The 17200-nt window shown below is 42.4% G+C and overlaps 2 protein-coding genes across 2 annotated transcripts; both read left to right on the top strand.

The window, feature by feature from the left end:
* The first annotated feature begins 4588 nt into the window (after positions 1–4588).
* On the top strand, positions 4589–6010 carry LOC116615890. Its single transcript, XM_048724667.1, has 2 exons — positions 4589–4868; positions 4903–6010. The coding sequence occupies exon 2, from the start codon at positions 4930–4932 to the stop codon at positions 5530–5532; it is 603 nt and encodes a 200-aa protein (XP_048580624.1). The 5' UTR covers positions 4589–4868; positions 4903–4929; the 3' UTR covers positions 5533–6010.
* A 4583-nt stretch (positions 6011–10593) lies between these two features.
* Positions 10594–13602, top strand: LOC116621113. Its single transcript, XM_048724920.1, has 2 exons — positions 10594–12432; positions 12568–13602. The coding sequence occupies exon 2, from the start codon at positions 12609–12611 to the stop codon at positions 13398–13400; it is 792 nt and encodes a 263-aa protein (XP_048580877.1). The 5' UTR covers positions 10594–12432; positions 12568–12608; the 3' UTR covers positions 13401–13602.
* Positions 13603–17200: the final 3598 nt, after the last annotated feature.

Genomic DNA, 17200 nt, shown 5'->3' with positions numbered 1-17200 from the left:
ATGCAAGAAAACAATCAGTTCCGTTACACTTCGTCTCTCAAAAAGGAGGGACCGACTTAAACAAAACACTTAAAACGTCGTTTAATACGCTGGATTACAAATTCTTTTTAGGATTTTCATGGAGATAGTTTGATGAAGTGATGCGGAAGTTGATGCTTCTAGAGTAAGGTATATGGGAATTTGACCCCTTGTTTTTCAAAGCATTGTCAGAGGTATGTCGACGAAGTACACGTATAACTCCTGGTATTTCCCGAATGGAGAACTTTAAAGGGGATACATAACCAGATGCGCATCTTTGTTTGCGCATCTTTGTTTGCGCATGGGTTTGCTCTTCAATGGGCCACGCCAGGGGCTGAAACTGGTTATTTCAATATATCAAGCGGATGACCTACATAAACCTAAAGATTCATGTTAAGTTCCGTTGAATAAACCCCTTGCCCACGGAAAACTCGTGACATGGCCCTTATTTGTTGCCCCCCTCCCCCATAATCTCAATATAGTCACTCCTTGCTGTGTAGGGTTAAAAAGGGATTCACTTCGATTAAGCAAACATCATTTACATTTATCAAATTACCGCTTTACTACCAGTTGCTTCGACGTTTATGGATAGGCATTTGTACAAAGAAGATTTCCTCTTGTGTGTAATTGATGATAATCCAGACTGTGCTAATAGTTTATAATGTTTGCCCAAACTGGACATTTCTTGTAAATTCGTTTGAGCTCAATTCTAATCTAGACTGCAGTTGAATAGGTTTACAAATGTCAATCATTGCATAGGGTTCCTTTTTGATTGGCCTCTTAATTCGGCTTTTTGTGACCCCTAGGTACGCCAGCGTATTTCTCTCCTCCTGTGTTTTGAAACCTTTGTAAGACATCTGAACATCACCAACTTCATCAGATGAACTGCTTCGCATATTTCTAAAAGTCATCGTTGAGATGGCGCCAGGCGCCGTGTTTGCCCGTCTATGGTGCACTTGGGATGCCCGACCCCGGGTCCTCTCAGTCTTACTACCATCCATAAGATCCACACCATCCACGCGTGACAGGTTCAACACACGCTTGGCGTGACTAGTGTCACGCACTCTACTAGACTCCTTACCATGGAGTTTGTCAAGTTTGTCTGGTGTAAAGCGATGATCTTCTGTGAGTCTTATGCGGAACTTGGTCCGCGCCTCGAAATCTTGTACGGCGTGCTCCATGACTGCTCACACAATAAAGTTATCGCTCAAGAAAACGCACATTGTCTTGCAACAATTCCTTTTTGCGCTCTGTGTACCAATGCTTCTCAGCAACAAACATAACCCACCTTGGATACGAGAGTCTAACAGTGCGGCGCTATCGATACCTGAGTATTGTAATCTACCTCCGTTATATACTCGATTCCCAATGTTATTTCTGTGATTAGTCTAGTCAAGAAAAGGATTTGTATCTCGTGTCTGTTGTAGTTGTTATAGCTGAGACTGTTAAAAAATAATATGAGCAAACTTTGTTGCAGGCTTCATGCCTTCTCGCATAACAGTAACCAAGTGAGGACCATCAAGCAAGTCCAAGCCTTGTTGCGGCGTTATGCTCCTTATAAGCACAAATATTCCCTCGCTTGAAATACAGATAACGCAGAAATGCTTGCAGAGAAAGATTAGATTGATTACTGCAAGTGCCCTCTGTGAACTTACAGTCTCCTGTCAACGAATAATAGTTCGTCCCAAGCTGATAGCTTTCGGGTCTTTGAAGTCAACAATGTAAATGTTAATCCGCACCTCAAGACTGACTGGCAGTAAGATGGGAGTGCACCTGACACAGTAGAACTAACCACGCAAACCAGTACACTGACGCCAAGAGTTGTTTTACTGTACGCTGTACGCCTTGACCAGACCAGTAAACTGACGACAGGAATTGTTCAACTGTACGCTGCACGCCTTAAGGCTTTAGCTTTTCCACACTAACCAAGAAAACGCCTCTTGGTTTATTCATGCACGCTGTACGAGCTTCGCAACTGGAAGCGTTTACTTTCACTGAAGTCCAGCAATGAAAACGAGTCTCTACCGTTCTCTTTGGCCTATTATAGCAATGATTTCAGAATGAGTCACTTGTCCTTTGGCGAATAATGTAAATCATGTGCCAGCTCGTACGCACGCATGCTCCTTTGAAATGAAGAGTTTGGGCTGCCGCAATTGGGAAAACGCTTTCGTCGACAAACGTACAAAGCACTCTCTCTTAGCGTTTTGCATTAGTTATCTAAGAATACTAGACAAAGAAGTATATTATTGCCGGTTCCGGTGCGTGATCAATATGATAGGTTCCTTGATATTGTTTGTGCTCAGCTAAAAGAGCGACGAACACATAACATTCTTTTTCGCGGGAACACATAAACCAACACCGCTATCCGCAGTAAATATAAACCGCTATCCCAAACAGAAAAAAGGTAATTCTAAAAAACTACTTCTGTTAAACATTTCAACGGTATATAGTGTACAAAAGCGATGAAATGTACTTGTTTTTCTTGACTTAATTGCTATTTATTTCCCAAGAGGTTTTGGGGTGAGATTCATAAACCGAGAATGGAAGACAAAAGCGCATTGAAATGCGTGCTTAAAGGGTTTAATAAAGTATATGATAGAAGATATTATATATATACGTAGCTTGAAACGCTGGTACCTTGTTACTTGTCTCGAAGATGCTACTACCAAGCTTCATTTCTTCACCCTTTTTTTATAAAAACATCAAATTTTCCGACTTGGCCGGGTCCGTTTTTTTATTTTTCAGAAAATGTCAAGCTAAAATGTTATGTACATTCTTGATATTTACTGATTAAATACAACTTTGATAAAACTAAGGTTATTGTTGAGCTTACTTTAGAGGTACACATTTGCAAAAATGGCAATTTGAGTTTTGCTTTTATCATCATCCGATAAACACGACTGGCACAAAAATCATGTGTCTAACGATTATACCTTGCAAACAGTGGAATAATACCCGGGATTACTCAGTCTGCATATCAAATTACTAGAACAATAACGCAAGTAGATGGTGCCTTTTCTTTGTGAATTTAATAGCCTTTATTGGACTCCTATTGGTTCAGACCGTGCTACGTGGAAGGCTGGTGGCTTGGTAAGCTCGTCACCCCAGGGGGGGGGGGGGGGGGTAGCTTTATCTGGTATAGGTCGTGACGTCAATAGCATCGAGCATACTCTGTGCGCCTGAGCGTGAATAAGAATAAAAATCTCATGATGCTGATGAATATTTGATTGCGGTCGGCAAGCAGCTTGTTTAGTATAGAAAATTCGTATAGAATATTAGATAGGGCATGCACCCATTTACGACTTAAATCTTATGTCCCCCTCACCCTTCTGTGATTATGTTCGATTCGCTTTTTTAACGTACTCTTGTTTCTTTAAATCAGCTTTTTTGAAACAAATCTGTCACTATTGGAATGATCCAGGAAGCGATCCGGATTTTTAACCTAGCTCGCGAAGCAAGCGTTTCTGTGGAGATTCGGAGAAGGGAAAGATCGAGAACGAAAGATCGAGAACGCTTGCTCCACAGGCTATTGTAACCCGGTACCTTAAAAGAACAATGAAAAATAAATCTCGGGATTATTTTCTCATTACAGCCCAATAATATGTTTTTTTGTAAAGCGGATTGAATAACAGCAACCTGCTTACATAAGTAGCTCGGTATAACGCTCGCCTTATGCTTGACCGTCCTGCAGAGTAAACCATATTCGATGGCTCAGTAGCCTACATGTAGACATTGGGGCCCTCGTCTCCCATTTTTTGCCAGACAAATCCAATATGGCGGCCACGAGATGCGAACTGGAAAAACCATCCAGCCCCTCAGTTTTCACAAAGCGCTTTTCTTGTATACTTTACATGTTATATAAGAAATTTATGCTATTCTGCTAATTGTGTAAATACCGTTTGTTGCACCCTTGGCACAAGAGTTTTACACGCATTTTCTTACCAGAAAGCTCCCAATATTATGTAGTATTTGTATGTCGGTTCTTTCCTTGGCGAATTCTTGTATTCTAAGTTTTTCTATTTTCGCTTGTTGGTTCTAAAGGATATTGTAGACATTTTTAAAAGATGATTACCATTGATAAATATTAATAGCTCTGTCTTAAGCGGTGGAATTGATGTCCATCAAGGTGAATTACTCATAGTATTCAAGTTTTGAAACTGTTGCGACGCGCAAAAGAATGGACACTACTCGCCCCACCCCACCCCTGATAGCAACACGGCGTTGTAGATGCTGGGGTTGGGTTTCGCGCTAGAAACAAGAAAATGCGCGATTAAGTTTCATGGTATTTTTCTGCATGACGCTTGTACGAAACTGCTTCATTCTTCATGTTACAGTCCTGCACAAATTGTTATTGAATAAAAAAAATGAAGATGGCGGCCATGACACAGTTTTAAATCACGAAGAAGGTATTCCGGTAGCTAGGAATTGCGATGACGTAGAACGGTAAGCTAGATCCTTCGTGTAAGAAAAATACTTATTTAAGGTCGCAGTGAGTACACTAAAAAAGAGATACACAGTGGCGCATGGGCTTCCTCGGCATTGCGCAATAATGCACGTTGTTAGGAACCACGACGAAAAAAAAAAGAGTAAATTAAATTAGTTTTACACTCAGGACTTCCGAAGTGCGGTGAATGGTTGCCATATGATACGCCCGATACAAAACAGTTTGGTCTAACATCTTATTCATTTAACATCATCAATATTTATGCGGTGGTTTATACCCGCCAGCAGACCATGGATCGTTCAGCAAACCTCAAGGTTTAATTTGATGTTTTGTTGTATTAAATTAACCGTGGTAGTCGAGTATTTAGAATTCGCTCTCACGTAATCGCGCTCGCATCTAAGATAAGGTTGGATTATCGTCGCGCTCGCATCTAAGATAAGGTTGGATTATAGGAAGAGGATTTTGACATGGATTCTCACTACCGTGATAATAACTACTTACCGGAAGATGGCCGCACGGCCAATCAGAAGCGGCGAGAGGGTCTGCAAGGAAGCGCACGGTCTGGGGGTACAACAGAGAGGACTATTTTGGGGAATGATAGCCTGACGTTGACTGTACCAAGTTCTTCAGACGAGCAACGGACAAGAGAAGACGTAGAAAAAAGTAGAACCCACCGAAGTAAGCGGTGCATAATTTCCGATGAACACAAAACTAGAGATCGGGAACAGAGTGGTGACATAAAAACATCGGGAATTGATGATAGCTTGGATTACGAGGTTCCTTTTATTCAGCGAGCAACCAGCAAGAGTGGTACTGTGATACTGCCCTACTTAACCGCTTCTCGCCCCTCCCGTCCCGTATCCCCCATCACCGCGGACCCGCGATTCAAGGGCTTGATGGAGAAACTCGTCCCGACAAGACGCGCGACAGTAGAGAAGCAGCAGTTGCCGGCGTTCAGCGGCAGCCGAGTGCAAGTCGTGAATGGCGAAGTGATATACTTTAGAGACGTGTGTTTGCGTGATACGTGTCGTGTTATATTCGACATGATGAACATCGATAAAAGACGATGAGATGTAACAAGGCCATTTCCATATAGATGGGGGCTGCCTTATCACAACGTGATACACAGCGGGAATCTCTGAGACGTGTTTTAGCTTTGCCCGTCATATAAACTTGAAGGTATCTCTATCATAACGAGCGTCTGCTAGCATAGGAATACATATTTATACCTGTCTATATAGATCATTCTACTCTACATGGGAAACGTGCACGATATGTGGGCTGTTATCTCCAACATTATGAACGCCAAAGTATAACTCTTTGCATCTAAGCAGACATCTAGCTGTTGTTGTAACATAAAAAAGACTTTTTATCGTTTATCATATGAATGTCAATAGCAGACAATGGCGTGAGAAAACTCTTGCATGCAGATGAGGATGTAATTCGTCCGAATGAAGATGGTGACTACAGCATTTATACATACCCTTTTTCTTATATCACATTTAAAGGGATTATATGCATCATTTTTTAAAAAAGATCACCATTTGTCAATAAGTTTTGTTGTCTTTTTATATAAAGCTTCTCTCCAGTTTAGTGTCTCTTTAAAAAGCCCAATCTCACTTCATCTTAGCCTCCGCGTTTCTAGGCAGGACAGGCTAACTTTAAACTGCGCCTGATTTTTAATAGGGGTATAACTCGCTTCAAGGTATACGGTAAACATGCCAATTCGGAATGATTTTCTCCAAGGTTTCATGCATAACATTTGTTCTAAATTATTTCAAATAAAAACTCTTTGAGCATGTTGACAACATTGTTCAGATGGAGTCAACTATATGCGGGACCAACGGATATTTCTTTCACTCGTAGACCGCAAGGTGGTAAATGTTCTAGCGAAGAGAGAACCTGTGGACTAAAGGGTCACTTGGTGATCACTGTTTTATTGTAAATATGTTCAAACAATTCCGTAACAATACTGCCATTATGAAATATGAACGTGACTCCATATAAAAGTTTGGAGAAAGAAGGCTACTCCAAGGAGGCCGTAAAAACAGAGTCAGGCCGAGCTGACGTTTTCACTAATTCTGTCAACGAGCAACACCAAAGTGTCAAATGTGCCAATTAAAATATTTATTTCTTGTTTTAATCACTCTGGTGCCTCGAAAACGCTCTCAGCTAGCTTTTAAACACCCGAAAAAGCCATCAAATACCATCTGGCCATGGTGTGTCGTAGTAAAATAAAAAGGAGACAAAACTCTGGCTATGCAAGCAGACCTGACGACAGGTCAACTAAAAACGGGCACACAGACTTTAGTAACGGCTCCAGCAAAAGCCCCTTTCCTCTCGGCGAACGAAAAAATAAAATAGCAATCAAATACTCATGAACGATTTGAATATATTAAATCGTACATGGACATAACTACATGCACTTTTTTCATTTCTTTCCTTTTAGAAAATGGAAAAATCAAAATATTCGTGAGTCAGGGGGCCTAAAATCACGGATTAGCTGAGTTGTCGACTGCTCAAAATACTGGCATAGAAAAATAGTTGAAATAAGCCAAATTCTCGTCAAATTCCGGTTGCTGTTATGCGCTGCCTGTAGCCTATACTGGGTTCATTTTCGTTAAATTGTGTTGCTCATTAACACTATTTGTAGCCTTTACTGGGTCCGTTTCTGTCAAATGCTGTTTCTGCTGTGCTGTTTGAAGCCTGTGGGACCAATGCAATGGCGCCATGATGCCATTCGAATCCCGATGTGGTGGTGGTGGGTACAAGGTCTTCACAAGATTCTGATATCTTAAATCCATTACGGGATTATTTACAACTTTCTGTCTCTCTTCAAAGGGTATTTTCTCTGTTCGCTTGTGCCGTTTTCCTGACAAGTTGTGTTTACCCGAATCAAACACCTGCTTTACGACAGGGAGCCTATCAGAGGCACAAACATTCTTTTCCTGATTCTTCGTTAATTTTTCTTTATTTATATCCAATTTCCCATTCACTTTAGGAAGCTTGTTCTCTCTGCGATCGTTTTGTCTGGCTCTTGCTTCGCGCTGAATCTCGCGAAGTCTTTTGAATCGTTTCTCGTTCCCTACTTCAGCCCGTTTCATCATTGCTATCACCGTGTCTGCAAATTTAACATTACCCTTTGGAGAAATTGTTTCAACTGGCCGCGACGGCGCGTTCATGAACTTCAACAAGATCATCTTTCGTTTAACTATATCTCGAAAACTACTTTTTCTCTGTTGTTTCTTCAGACGCAAGTGAGCCGGCCAGACGGGATCGACGTGCACAATCAATGGTAGTTTTACCTCAGGTGTTTCCTTATCTGGAAAGGTTTTTTTCTTGGACATTATAAGTTCAGTTGATCTTACGGAATAAAGAAATTTTGGCAATAAATATTGCGCTTGTAGTTCCTTTCGGCTATCGTAACAACAATCGATATAATTATGTCATGACCAAAGTTTTCGCCGCCCTGAGGCTCTCGACCAATGAGATTGCACGGATTCTATTGGGCATTACTTTCTCGTTAGCAGGTATATGAAGTTTTTAAGAAAGGTCACTACTAGAAACATTGTTTAATTCTTTTCATTACATTCGAAGAAAATCTTATGAGATAAAAGATCACAAGATTTATTAAATAAACAAGATCGTCACAGTGAGGGATACCTTTTATTTCAAATTTTTATCTTCAAAGTTATGGGGCAAGACTCATTAATCATACTCAAGCATTTTAATAAAAACGCCTTAAGATATTAGCACTTTTCTAAGGTGACAAAACAAGATAAAAATAGATGCGAGGTTCCTCTCATCTCCACATAATCGAGTTTTATTTGCGCACGGACAAGACGTGTTGTATTATATCCATGAGCCGTATTCAATGCAAATGCATGCAAATGAAAATGAAACAATGAACCTGGTAAATTAATATTGATTTACATCGAAAATGGCTCATGGATAATACGACGTTTGTACTTAGCCGCAGCGTGGTATTTAATCTAGTTTGAGATTCCTCAACAAACGTGAATATATTTCTTCTTGATATGATGCCTTCCTAGCCAGATATGTTGATACAACTCACGTAACTAATAATACGTTTTCCCCTCGTTAAAATGAAATCACTGATTACGTAACGTCCCCTAGCACCTCTGTTGCACCCCCTTGCCCCTAAGACGACAAACTCTCAGTTTGGTATTTTTGCTATTTTTCTTATTCGAACCTAATCTTCCCTGCAGAGGCCTCTTTTCCTTGTATTTCGCTGGGCTGGCGTTCGCAAGGAAAAGAGACCTCTGCCATGGGTCGAAACTGTTTTCGTTGCGCATGCGTGAACGTTTCTAAGCGACCGCATGACGTGGCAAAACCCGTGCCATCGCGCGAAAGCCGTCAATATGCTAATTTTTGTCGCAAATTATGAATCAAACTCCGGTTAGTTCTCCTCTTCAAAAACAAACAAACAAACAAACAAACGAACAAACAACAGTTTCAATCACCTAAACGTCACTAAAGATTGAACAGCAAAGACTAGTTTTGTCTTGTTTATGGGATAAATTTCAAGACATCTGGGCAGGCGAGTTTCTTCAATGTAAATATCGAACAGTTGGACTCGAAGAAAATGTTACAAAACTTTTTGGTAAACTTAGATCAGCTAATTCTAGAAGAATATACAAAAGCTGTAAACGGTAGATTGACTCGTTAGTCAAACGAGAGAAAATTCTGAATGAAGACAAGGCATTGAATGGCTTCTTTTATAATTCGTCGCGTGATATTTTTACGGAGGACGCCGTTTCGAATGCGGGCTTATTATCCCACAGCGGATATACGCTTCACGCATGCGCTAGTCATTGTGGGCTCAAATAGTGGCCAGTAATTAATGAAAGGAGCATGCGCTCTGGATCTCCCGTCCACGATCGTGGACGGCGGTTTGATCAAACGAACTTGCGACCCATGGCAGAGGTATCTTTTCCACGCGAACGCCAGCCAAGCGAAGTACAGAGAAAAGAGGCCTCTGCTAGCAGGGAAAACCTAATCGTAATTCGTTATTGAATCTTGGGTAGAGAGAATGGCTGCAAACACTCCGAGCGGGTAAAACATTTTCTAATAATTCCAAATGAGAGCCGGCTAGCAGGTTACTGTGAGCCTCGTTCATTCGTGCGACACACGCGTTAAGTCCGTTGTTATAAAGTATTAAATAAGTGTCAGGTTTTTTTTATTACATCAAGCGCTATTATAACATAAAGCGTTGATTAAGCAAGCGGCAGTTATTACACATAAGCGGTTAGACGGGTCTGATACGTCAGTCGACTCGTCCTCACTTCAGATGTGGCGTTGGGGTTAGACGGGTCTGATACGTCAGTCGACTCGTCCTCACTTCAGATGTGGCGTTGGGGTTAGGCGGGTCTGATTCGTCAGTCGAACCGTCCTCACTTCAGATGTGGCGTTGGGGTTAGACGGGTCTGATACGTCAGTCGACTCGTCCTCACTTCAGATGTGGCGTTGGCGTTAGGCGGGTCTGATTCGTCAGTCGAATCGTCCTCACTTCAGATGTGGCGTTGGGGTTAGACGGGTCTGATTCGTCAGTCGAATCGTCCTCACTTCAGATGTGGCGTTGGGGTTAGACGGGTCTGATTCATCAGTCGAATCGTCCTCACTTCAGATGTGGCGTTGGGGTTAGACGGGTCTGATACGTCAGTCGACTCGTCCTCACTTCAGATGTGGCGTTGGCGTTAGGCGGGTCTGATTCGTCAGTCGAATCGTCCTCACTTCAGATGTGGCGTTGGGGTTAGACGGGTCTGATTCGTCAGTCGAATCGTCCTCACTTCAGATGTGGCGTTGGGGTTAGACGGGTCTGATTCATCAGTCGAATCGTCCTCACTTCAGATGTGGCGTTGGGGTTAGACGGGTCTGATACGTCAGTCGACTCGTCCTCTGTTCAGATGTGGCGTTGGGGTTAGACGGGTCTGATTCGTCAGTCGGATCGTCCTTACTTCAGATGTGGCGTTGGGGTTAGACGGGTCTGATTGGTCAGTCGAATCGTCCTCACTTCAGATGTGGCGTTGGGGTTAGACGGGTCTGATACGTCAGACGACTCGTCCTCACTTCAGATGTGGCGTTGGGGTTAGACGGGTCTGATTCTACAGTCGACTCGTCCTCACTTCAGATGTGGCGTTGGGGTTAGACGGGTCTGATTCGTCAGTCGGCTCGTCCTCACTTCAGATGTGGCGTTGGGGTTAGACGGGTCTGATTCGTCAGTCGAATCGTCCTCACTTCAGATGTGGCGTTGGGGTTAGACGGGTCTGATTCGTCAGTCGACTCGTCCTCACTTCAGATGTGGCGTTGGGGTTAGACGGGTCTGATACGTCAGTCGAATCGTCCTCACTTCAGATGTGTCGTTGGGGTTAGACGGGTCTGATTCGTCAGTCGACTCGTCCCCACTTCAGATGTGGCGTTGGGGTTAGACGGGTCTGATTCGTCAGTCGACTCGTCCTCACTTCAGATGTGGCGTTGGGGTTAGACGGGTCTGATTCGTCAGTCGAACCGTCCTCACTTCAGATGTGGCGTTGGGGTTAGACGGGTCTGATTCGTCAGTCGACTCGTCCTCACTTCAGATGTGGCGTTGGGGTTAGACGGGTCTGATACGTCAGTCGAATCGTCCTCACTTCAGATGTGGCGTTGGGGTTAGACGGGTCTGATTCGTCAGTCGACTCGTCCTCACTTCAGATGTGTCGTTGGGGTTAGACGGGTCTGATTCGTCAGTCGACACGTCCTCACTTCAGATGGTTAGGGTTATAATATGGTTTTTTTATTTTATTAGGGGGAATTATCTCGATGTATTTTTTTAGCCGGAAGTTGATAAATTGAGGAATTTTGATTTCAAGTTTCGAATTTTCAAAAAAGAAAAAAAAAATAAACGTAAAATTAAATAAAGAAATAATTTTTTTTCTGAATTTTATCCCATCCAAACCCTAAGACTTAACCTATCAACTATCATCATTATCAAAATCCCCAAAATAAACCAACTACAAAAGAAATGTTACACGAATGCTTGTAGCCTCAAACAAACCCCGAAAATAAATTTTCTAAAGACCAATTTTTTTTATTACTTTAAAGAATTAAAATTAAACAACACTTTCGGCACGCGAAGTAAATACTTCTCGATTTCCCTCATTGAACCACTTTTCAGTAAACAGTTTATTTATCTTGACCGCAGAGAGTGTAATATTTACTCTTCGACTGACGTATTTTCTTACTTCTTATTAAACTAATGATCTATATTTAGCACTTTCTAGTTTAAAAATATACCGCTTAATCATCGGCTATGTTAAAAATAACTGCTCATGGCAAAATGTCTGTTTACAGTAGCTGTCAAAAGCAATTAGGGAAAAATAATTCGTAAAGCGTGTCAAGTTAGAATCTTTACATTTTTTTCAAATTTTAATCATTCAGATTTTTCTCAGCGCTTCGGGTGGTTTTGGCGAGCGTTTAATAAAATGTGGATATTCGTTAAACATCCTTGTATGCTATCGTGCCCCGCTGCGCTCAAATGTTCTTCAGTAAAACCCTGTTGTGGTATCGCATAATAGGACATGCAAGCGTTGGACCAGACTTGGAGTTAGAGATTCACGAATCAGCATGCTATTTGCGTGATCACTTTTCAAAACGGCTAAAAGGGATATACTTCCAATATACAACACACAAAACTTTTTCACAAATAACACACTAATCTTGGAATCATAAGGATTCAATATTAAAAGTCTGCTCATAATGGGTAAGTAGGGCATCACAAGTTTTTCGTGATCTGCTCACCAGGCATGCGCAGTGGATTCCAGCTGTGTAACCCATGAAAACATTTGGAGATTTGCGAACTCAGTCGTCTATGCAGTATTGATCTGAATATTTCATCGTCGTTACAATCCAGCTTTGTATAAATTCTGAAGCGCTAGGAGCAGAGAGCTTTAAGAGGGTGTTCTTCTTGAAAGGTAATTTATCTGATCAAAGCCAAAACCTATAAATCTTTTATGAAAAAGTTTTGTTGAAACTTTTAGCACATTAGGAGCGTGTCAGCTTATGCTGAAATGTTATTCGAGATGAAAACTTTTAATGTTGTCCTTTAGGTGTTCAGTGAAGTAGCACATTGTGTGGATTTCTTATCAAGATGGGGAGAAGAAAAAGAAAAAGCAATAGCGAGAAAAGGATCGAGGAACTTTACGAGAAAACACTCAAAGATGCAAAAGAAGGGAAATCTTTGTACCAAACAATCAACGTGGACACAAGACAAGCCGACGGCCCTTGTTGCAACACGGCAGTCGAGGATGTGCGAAAACTACGAAAACGGCCCGAGCAAATATTAGAGGAGGCAATTAAGAAACAGCAAGAACAACGCAAACAACGCGGAACGCTGTCAGTTCCTGTTTCACGTCTTATTCCCTTCAGGAATGATCGCCGAGGGTTGAACTTTCCACAGGACTTCCGCCGCGACGAATCGTCTCTATCGTGGGTTCCACGCCGCGCAAGCTTGCCCTCGCCTTGCGGTATAAGCGAGTACGAGCGACTCTTGTGGGGCGAGCAGAGCGAACAAGGGCTAGACACTCCTGCTAGTGAGCCGTCGGACTGCGAGGAGTTCACGGTTGAGGATACTTTACACGTTATGCCGCTGAGACCCAGCAGCAGCGCGGAGTTCGAGTTTCCAACAAGCGCTGCACAGTCTGTCAGTCGATTACCGCCTATCTACCGACGCGCAGAGTGGGCACAAACCGTTCACCGCGCGAGGAGTCGGTCCATTCCCGCGCGTGTAGAGTCCGTGGCGGCTGAGGGCGGTGCGGAAACTTTAGTAGTAGGCAAACAGGAGTTGTTCTTACGCGAAACGCACGGGAAAGGGATGAGTTTAGCGGAAACACGCACTCGTATACGCAAGAAAATCAACGTGTCACTATCGTCAGAGGTCTGATAGAAACACACATAGGCAAGAAAATCAACATGACGATATTGTTTTTTTTTTTTTGCAATCTTATTTTACTGGTAACTATACTTATAACGATAATGAGCCATGGTTATATCGAAATAGTGCAAAGATGTGCAATACTATTGTAAATTTTGAATAATTTTATCAAAACTATCGTGGAATTTAAAGTAATATTCCACGAAATGAAGTTTCACGACTACCATTTATTCCTTTTATTATATAGTATCTCCGCTCTTGATATCTTAATAGAAAACTCACGACAAACACGTTAATCGGCAACGGACGTCAGCCCGAACTCTACCTTTTCTTTCTTAGCAAAGTCTTGCCCCAACCCAATCAAAGTAGGCGTATCTGCTCTTTCGCACGGGCTTACAATACTGATGCGGTGGCGCTAGAAAAACTCTTTTTTCGGTTGCATTTCAGTTAAAACAATTCCCTTATGTCCCTAACGTCTGAAAGCCTGAACAGTGCTTGTTAAAGCGTTACACAAAAACTTGATAGACACCTTTCAATCACTGCATCAGGCCCGATATGCTCTTCACCTCACGAACAAAGTGCATCAGGCCCGATCTGCTCTTCTACCGCACGAACAAAGTGCATCAGGCCCGATCTGCTCTTCTACCTCACGAACAAAGTGCGTCAGGCCCGATATGCTCTTCACCTCACGAACAAAGTGCATCAGGCCCGATATGCTCTTCACCTCACGAACAAAGTGCATCAGGCCCGATCTGCTCTTCTACCTCAAGAACAAAGTGCATCAGGCCCGATCTGCTCTTCTACCTCACGAACAAAGTGCGTCAGGCCCGATATGCTCTTCACCTCACGAACAAAGTGCATCAGGCCCGATCTGCTCTTCTACCTCACGAACAAAGTGCATCAGGCCCGATCTGCTCTTCTACCTCACGAACAAAGTGCATCAGGCCCGATCTGCTCTTCTACCTCACGAACAAAGTGCATCAGGCCCGATCTGCTCTTCTACCTCACGAACAAAGTGCATCAGGCCCGATCTGCTCTTCTACCTCACGAACAAAGTGCATCAGGCCCGATCTGCTCATCACCTCACGAACAAAGTGCATCAGACCCGATCTGCTCTTCTACCTCACGAACAAAGTGCATCAGCCTCGATCTGCTCTTCTACCTCACGAACAAAGTGCACCAGGCCCGTGTCATACTTCGCGCTCTTGCTCCTGTTTCAGTTGTCGCACGAAATGAGGCAGGCAGTCAAAGTCAAGCAAGGCCCAGTAATGCAAGTTTTAAGTCACACAAGACTCATTCACATGGCGAGACACTACTGCATGACAGACACGTGTCAATCTCCAGATCAGGTTTCCCGTCATCCCGACACCTGGCGATCTGCTTAATGACACTGCTGACCGCACTAGCCTTATCACGTGACCTCATCCCTTGAACATCAGTACGCATGTCACTGCACACAGCTCCGCTGCCGCTAGTTCCCAGGCTCCGTCCGAACCTTGCCTGTAAATACTTGTCGAATTGACCTGCTCTTCGTGGCATCGGCTTGATTTTGTTGGCATCCTTTTTCCTTTCCTCTGACGGACTTTCTGCACTTGGAAAGCATTGCTTTGTGCTTAAAAATCCCGCAATTTCTGTTTCAACCGATGCCCTCCTCGCCTCTCGAAATACTTCAGATGGGCTCTCATTTTTCGCGAGATCGTCCACTTTATTCACAATCTCGCCATTTTCCTCAGTTAGCAAGGGACTCCGACCCTCAAATTTCAAATTACTTTCAAATTACTAATAAAAGGAAGCTGCACTGAAACATTTCTTTGTCGAATCTGTGGAGCGGAAGTAGATCTTTTGCTATGATCATCATCGTATTCCGTATCAAAAATCTTACTTCCGATTCGCACGCAAGGAATGATAGGAAAACTTCCCGAAAAATTCAAGTCACTATTACCACAGGGCTCCCATTGCTTGTGCCTGTCATAGCGACTTGGCTTGTTTCCAGGTCTCTTGGTCGCTACCGCAAGGCGTGGCCCCCCGTCCATGGCTAGAAATTGGTTTAGCCGTTCCTGACATATCACTACTCTATCGGTGTCGTTGTCTTCGAGGGTGAGTCCATCTGTATCGAGGAATACGCTTTTCATCTTGAGGTACGCCATGGTGACAGCGTAAGGTGAGGCTGTTGGAGAAGTCAAAGGCGCGTCATTTAAATAGTTGCCCTTTTTTCGAGCAGGGCCTCAGCAGGGCAACGGGGCCTTTGCATTAGCACCTCCCCCCCCCCCCCAATAATTTGATACCAAATATTCATAGCCATGCTGATGTAGGCATCTCTAGACTAGACTTAGTGGCTAAATGCACTCTTTTTCATAATAACATCTTTATCTAGATCTCCCGCTCTTGACTTTCACTTTGATGGTACAAGCAGTGTAGGTGTTTAGGTACTGATTTGCAGTAAATTATAGCGGTTTTATAGTTTCTTTCATCATTCAGTGGACGTTATGTCCACTGAATGATGAAAGAAACTCTAAACTACCGCAGCCGTTGTATGCGTGTATTGTCTTTTCTTCTTTTACAAGCCAGGAAGGGGTGCTTGTTCTTAATTTTTAAAGGGGTTTCAAGGCTCAAACTTCTTATGGAAAAATACATTTTTCTAATTAATTCCTATAGCTCGCACTAGAATAACAGCCATTCGACAAAGGACATTCGTCGTCTACTTCGATGTTATAATGGAACATGTTTTAACATTCTTATTTCTTTTTTCGTATGGATTTTTTTATTTTTTTTATAAGAGATGTACCATCTAAAACTAATTTCTATCAGGTGTCTCAGCGGCCAAGAACTCCTATCACTTATGATGTCAGTGATTACGACATTGCCGACCTAATGGAATTGTTCAGTGTAACAAAGCCGAAAACGTAAACAGAATTACCAGCCTTAATGATTGAAACTAATTTATGGAAATAACACGGAATGGTTAATTTATTCACCGTTTCAAAATCTTTTTCACTGAAGTCGTTCGAAACTGTTCCGAATGTAAACAGTTTCTCCTTACACAAGAACTTTGTTAAAAGCTTTGTTGTATATGGGACTTAGGAACTATTACATACAAAGAGTCCAATGATCCATTTGGTTCTTGAAGAGACAAGAACAATACACTTTTAGATTCAATCGAAGATAACTTACAGTAAGTGCTAAGAGTGTGCTATGCACTTAACTAATAAAACAAGCAAAAAATAAAACAATTTAGCCTCTCCTTGAATATATTTCTATAAGTTCCACGGAAATTTGATACACCCCTGGAAATCTTTATAGCAATGTTTATCCTGAACAGACAGGAGTTCGGTGGTCTTGTTAGTATTTGCTAAGTAAACATGTCTTACCTTCTCACACGAGTGAAGTTCAGCGGATAAGCGATGCTCCTTCGATGGCTTAAATACCACTCAATACTATTTTCTTGTACGCTGCTTCTGAGGACGCATTTCAATATGATATAACCAACTCACTAGCGATAGAAACACCTGATCACCAAATTGTGTAGAAATTGCACATTTTCTCTGCTTTTACCCCCCTTCATTGTCAAAGATCTAACCTACTCGGTTGCCAATGAAACGCGTTATATGGCACCTGTATTGGCGAGACACGAGTTCCGGGTTGGTCTCGTGCGATTGGTTAGAAGCGGTATTGGTCTACAATTGACACAGTAAATGTGTTATTGCTATTCGGAGCTTTAGCGGGCACAACATTATCTTGAATAATTTGCGAGTCTTGAAATAACAAATGGCAAGGATGCTATACGCGCACATATTCTAAAATTTATAAGT

The sequence above is a fragment of the Nematostella vectensis genome, chromosome 3 (genome assembly GCF_932526225.1).
Source record: "Nematostella vectensis chromosome 3, jaNemVect1.1, whole genome shotgun sequence".
Classification (NCBI taxonomy): Eukaryota; Metazoa; Cnidaria; class Anthozoa; order Actiniaria; family Edwardsiidae; genus Nematostella; species Nematostella vectensis.
The sequence above is the reverse complement of the archived record's forward strand: the minus strand, read 5'-3'. Positions and strand labels throughout refer to the sequence as shown.

What these genes read in the sequence shown, in the direction of transcription:
- LOC116615890 (XM_048724667.1), top strand. Translation starts at nt 4,930, where the DNA reads ATGGATTCTCACTACCGTGATAATAACTACTTACCGGAAGATGGCCGC.
- LOC116621113 (XM_048724920.1), top strand. Translation starts at nt 12,609, where the DNA reads ATGGGGAGAAGAAAAAGAAAAAGCAATAGCGAGAAAAGGATCGAGGAA.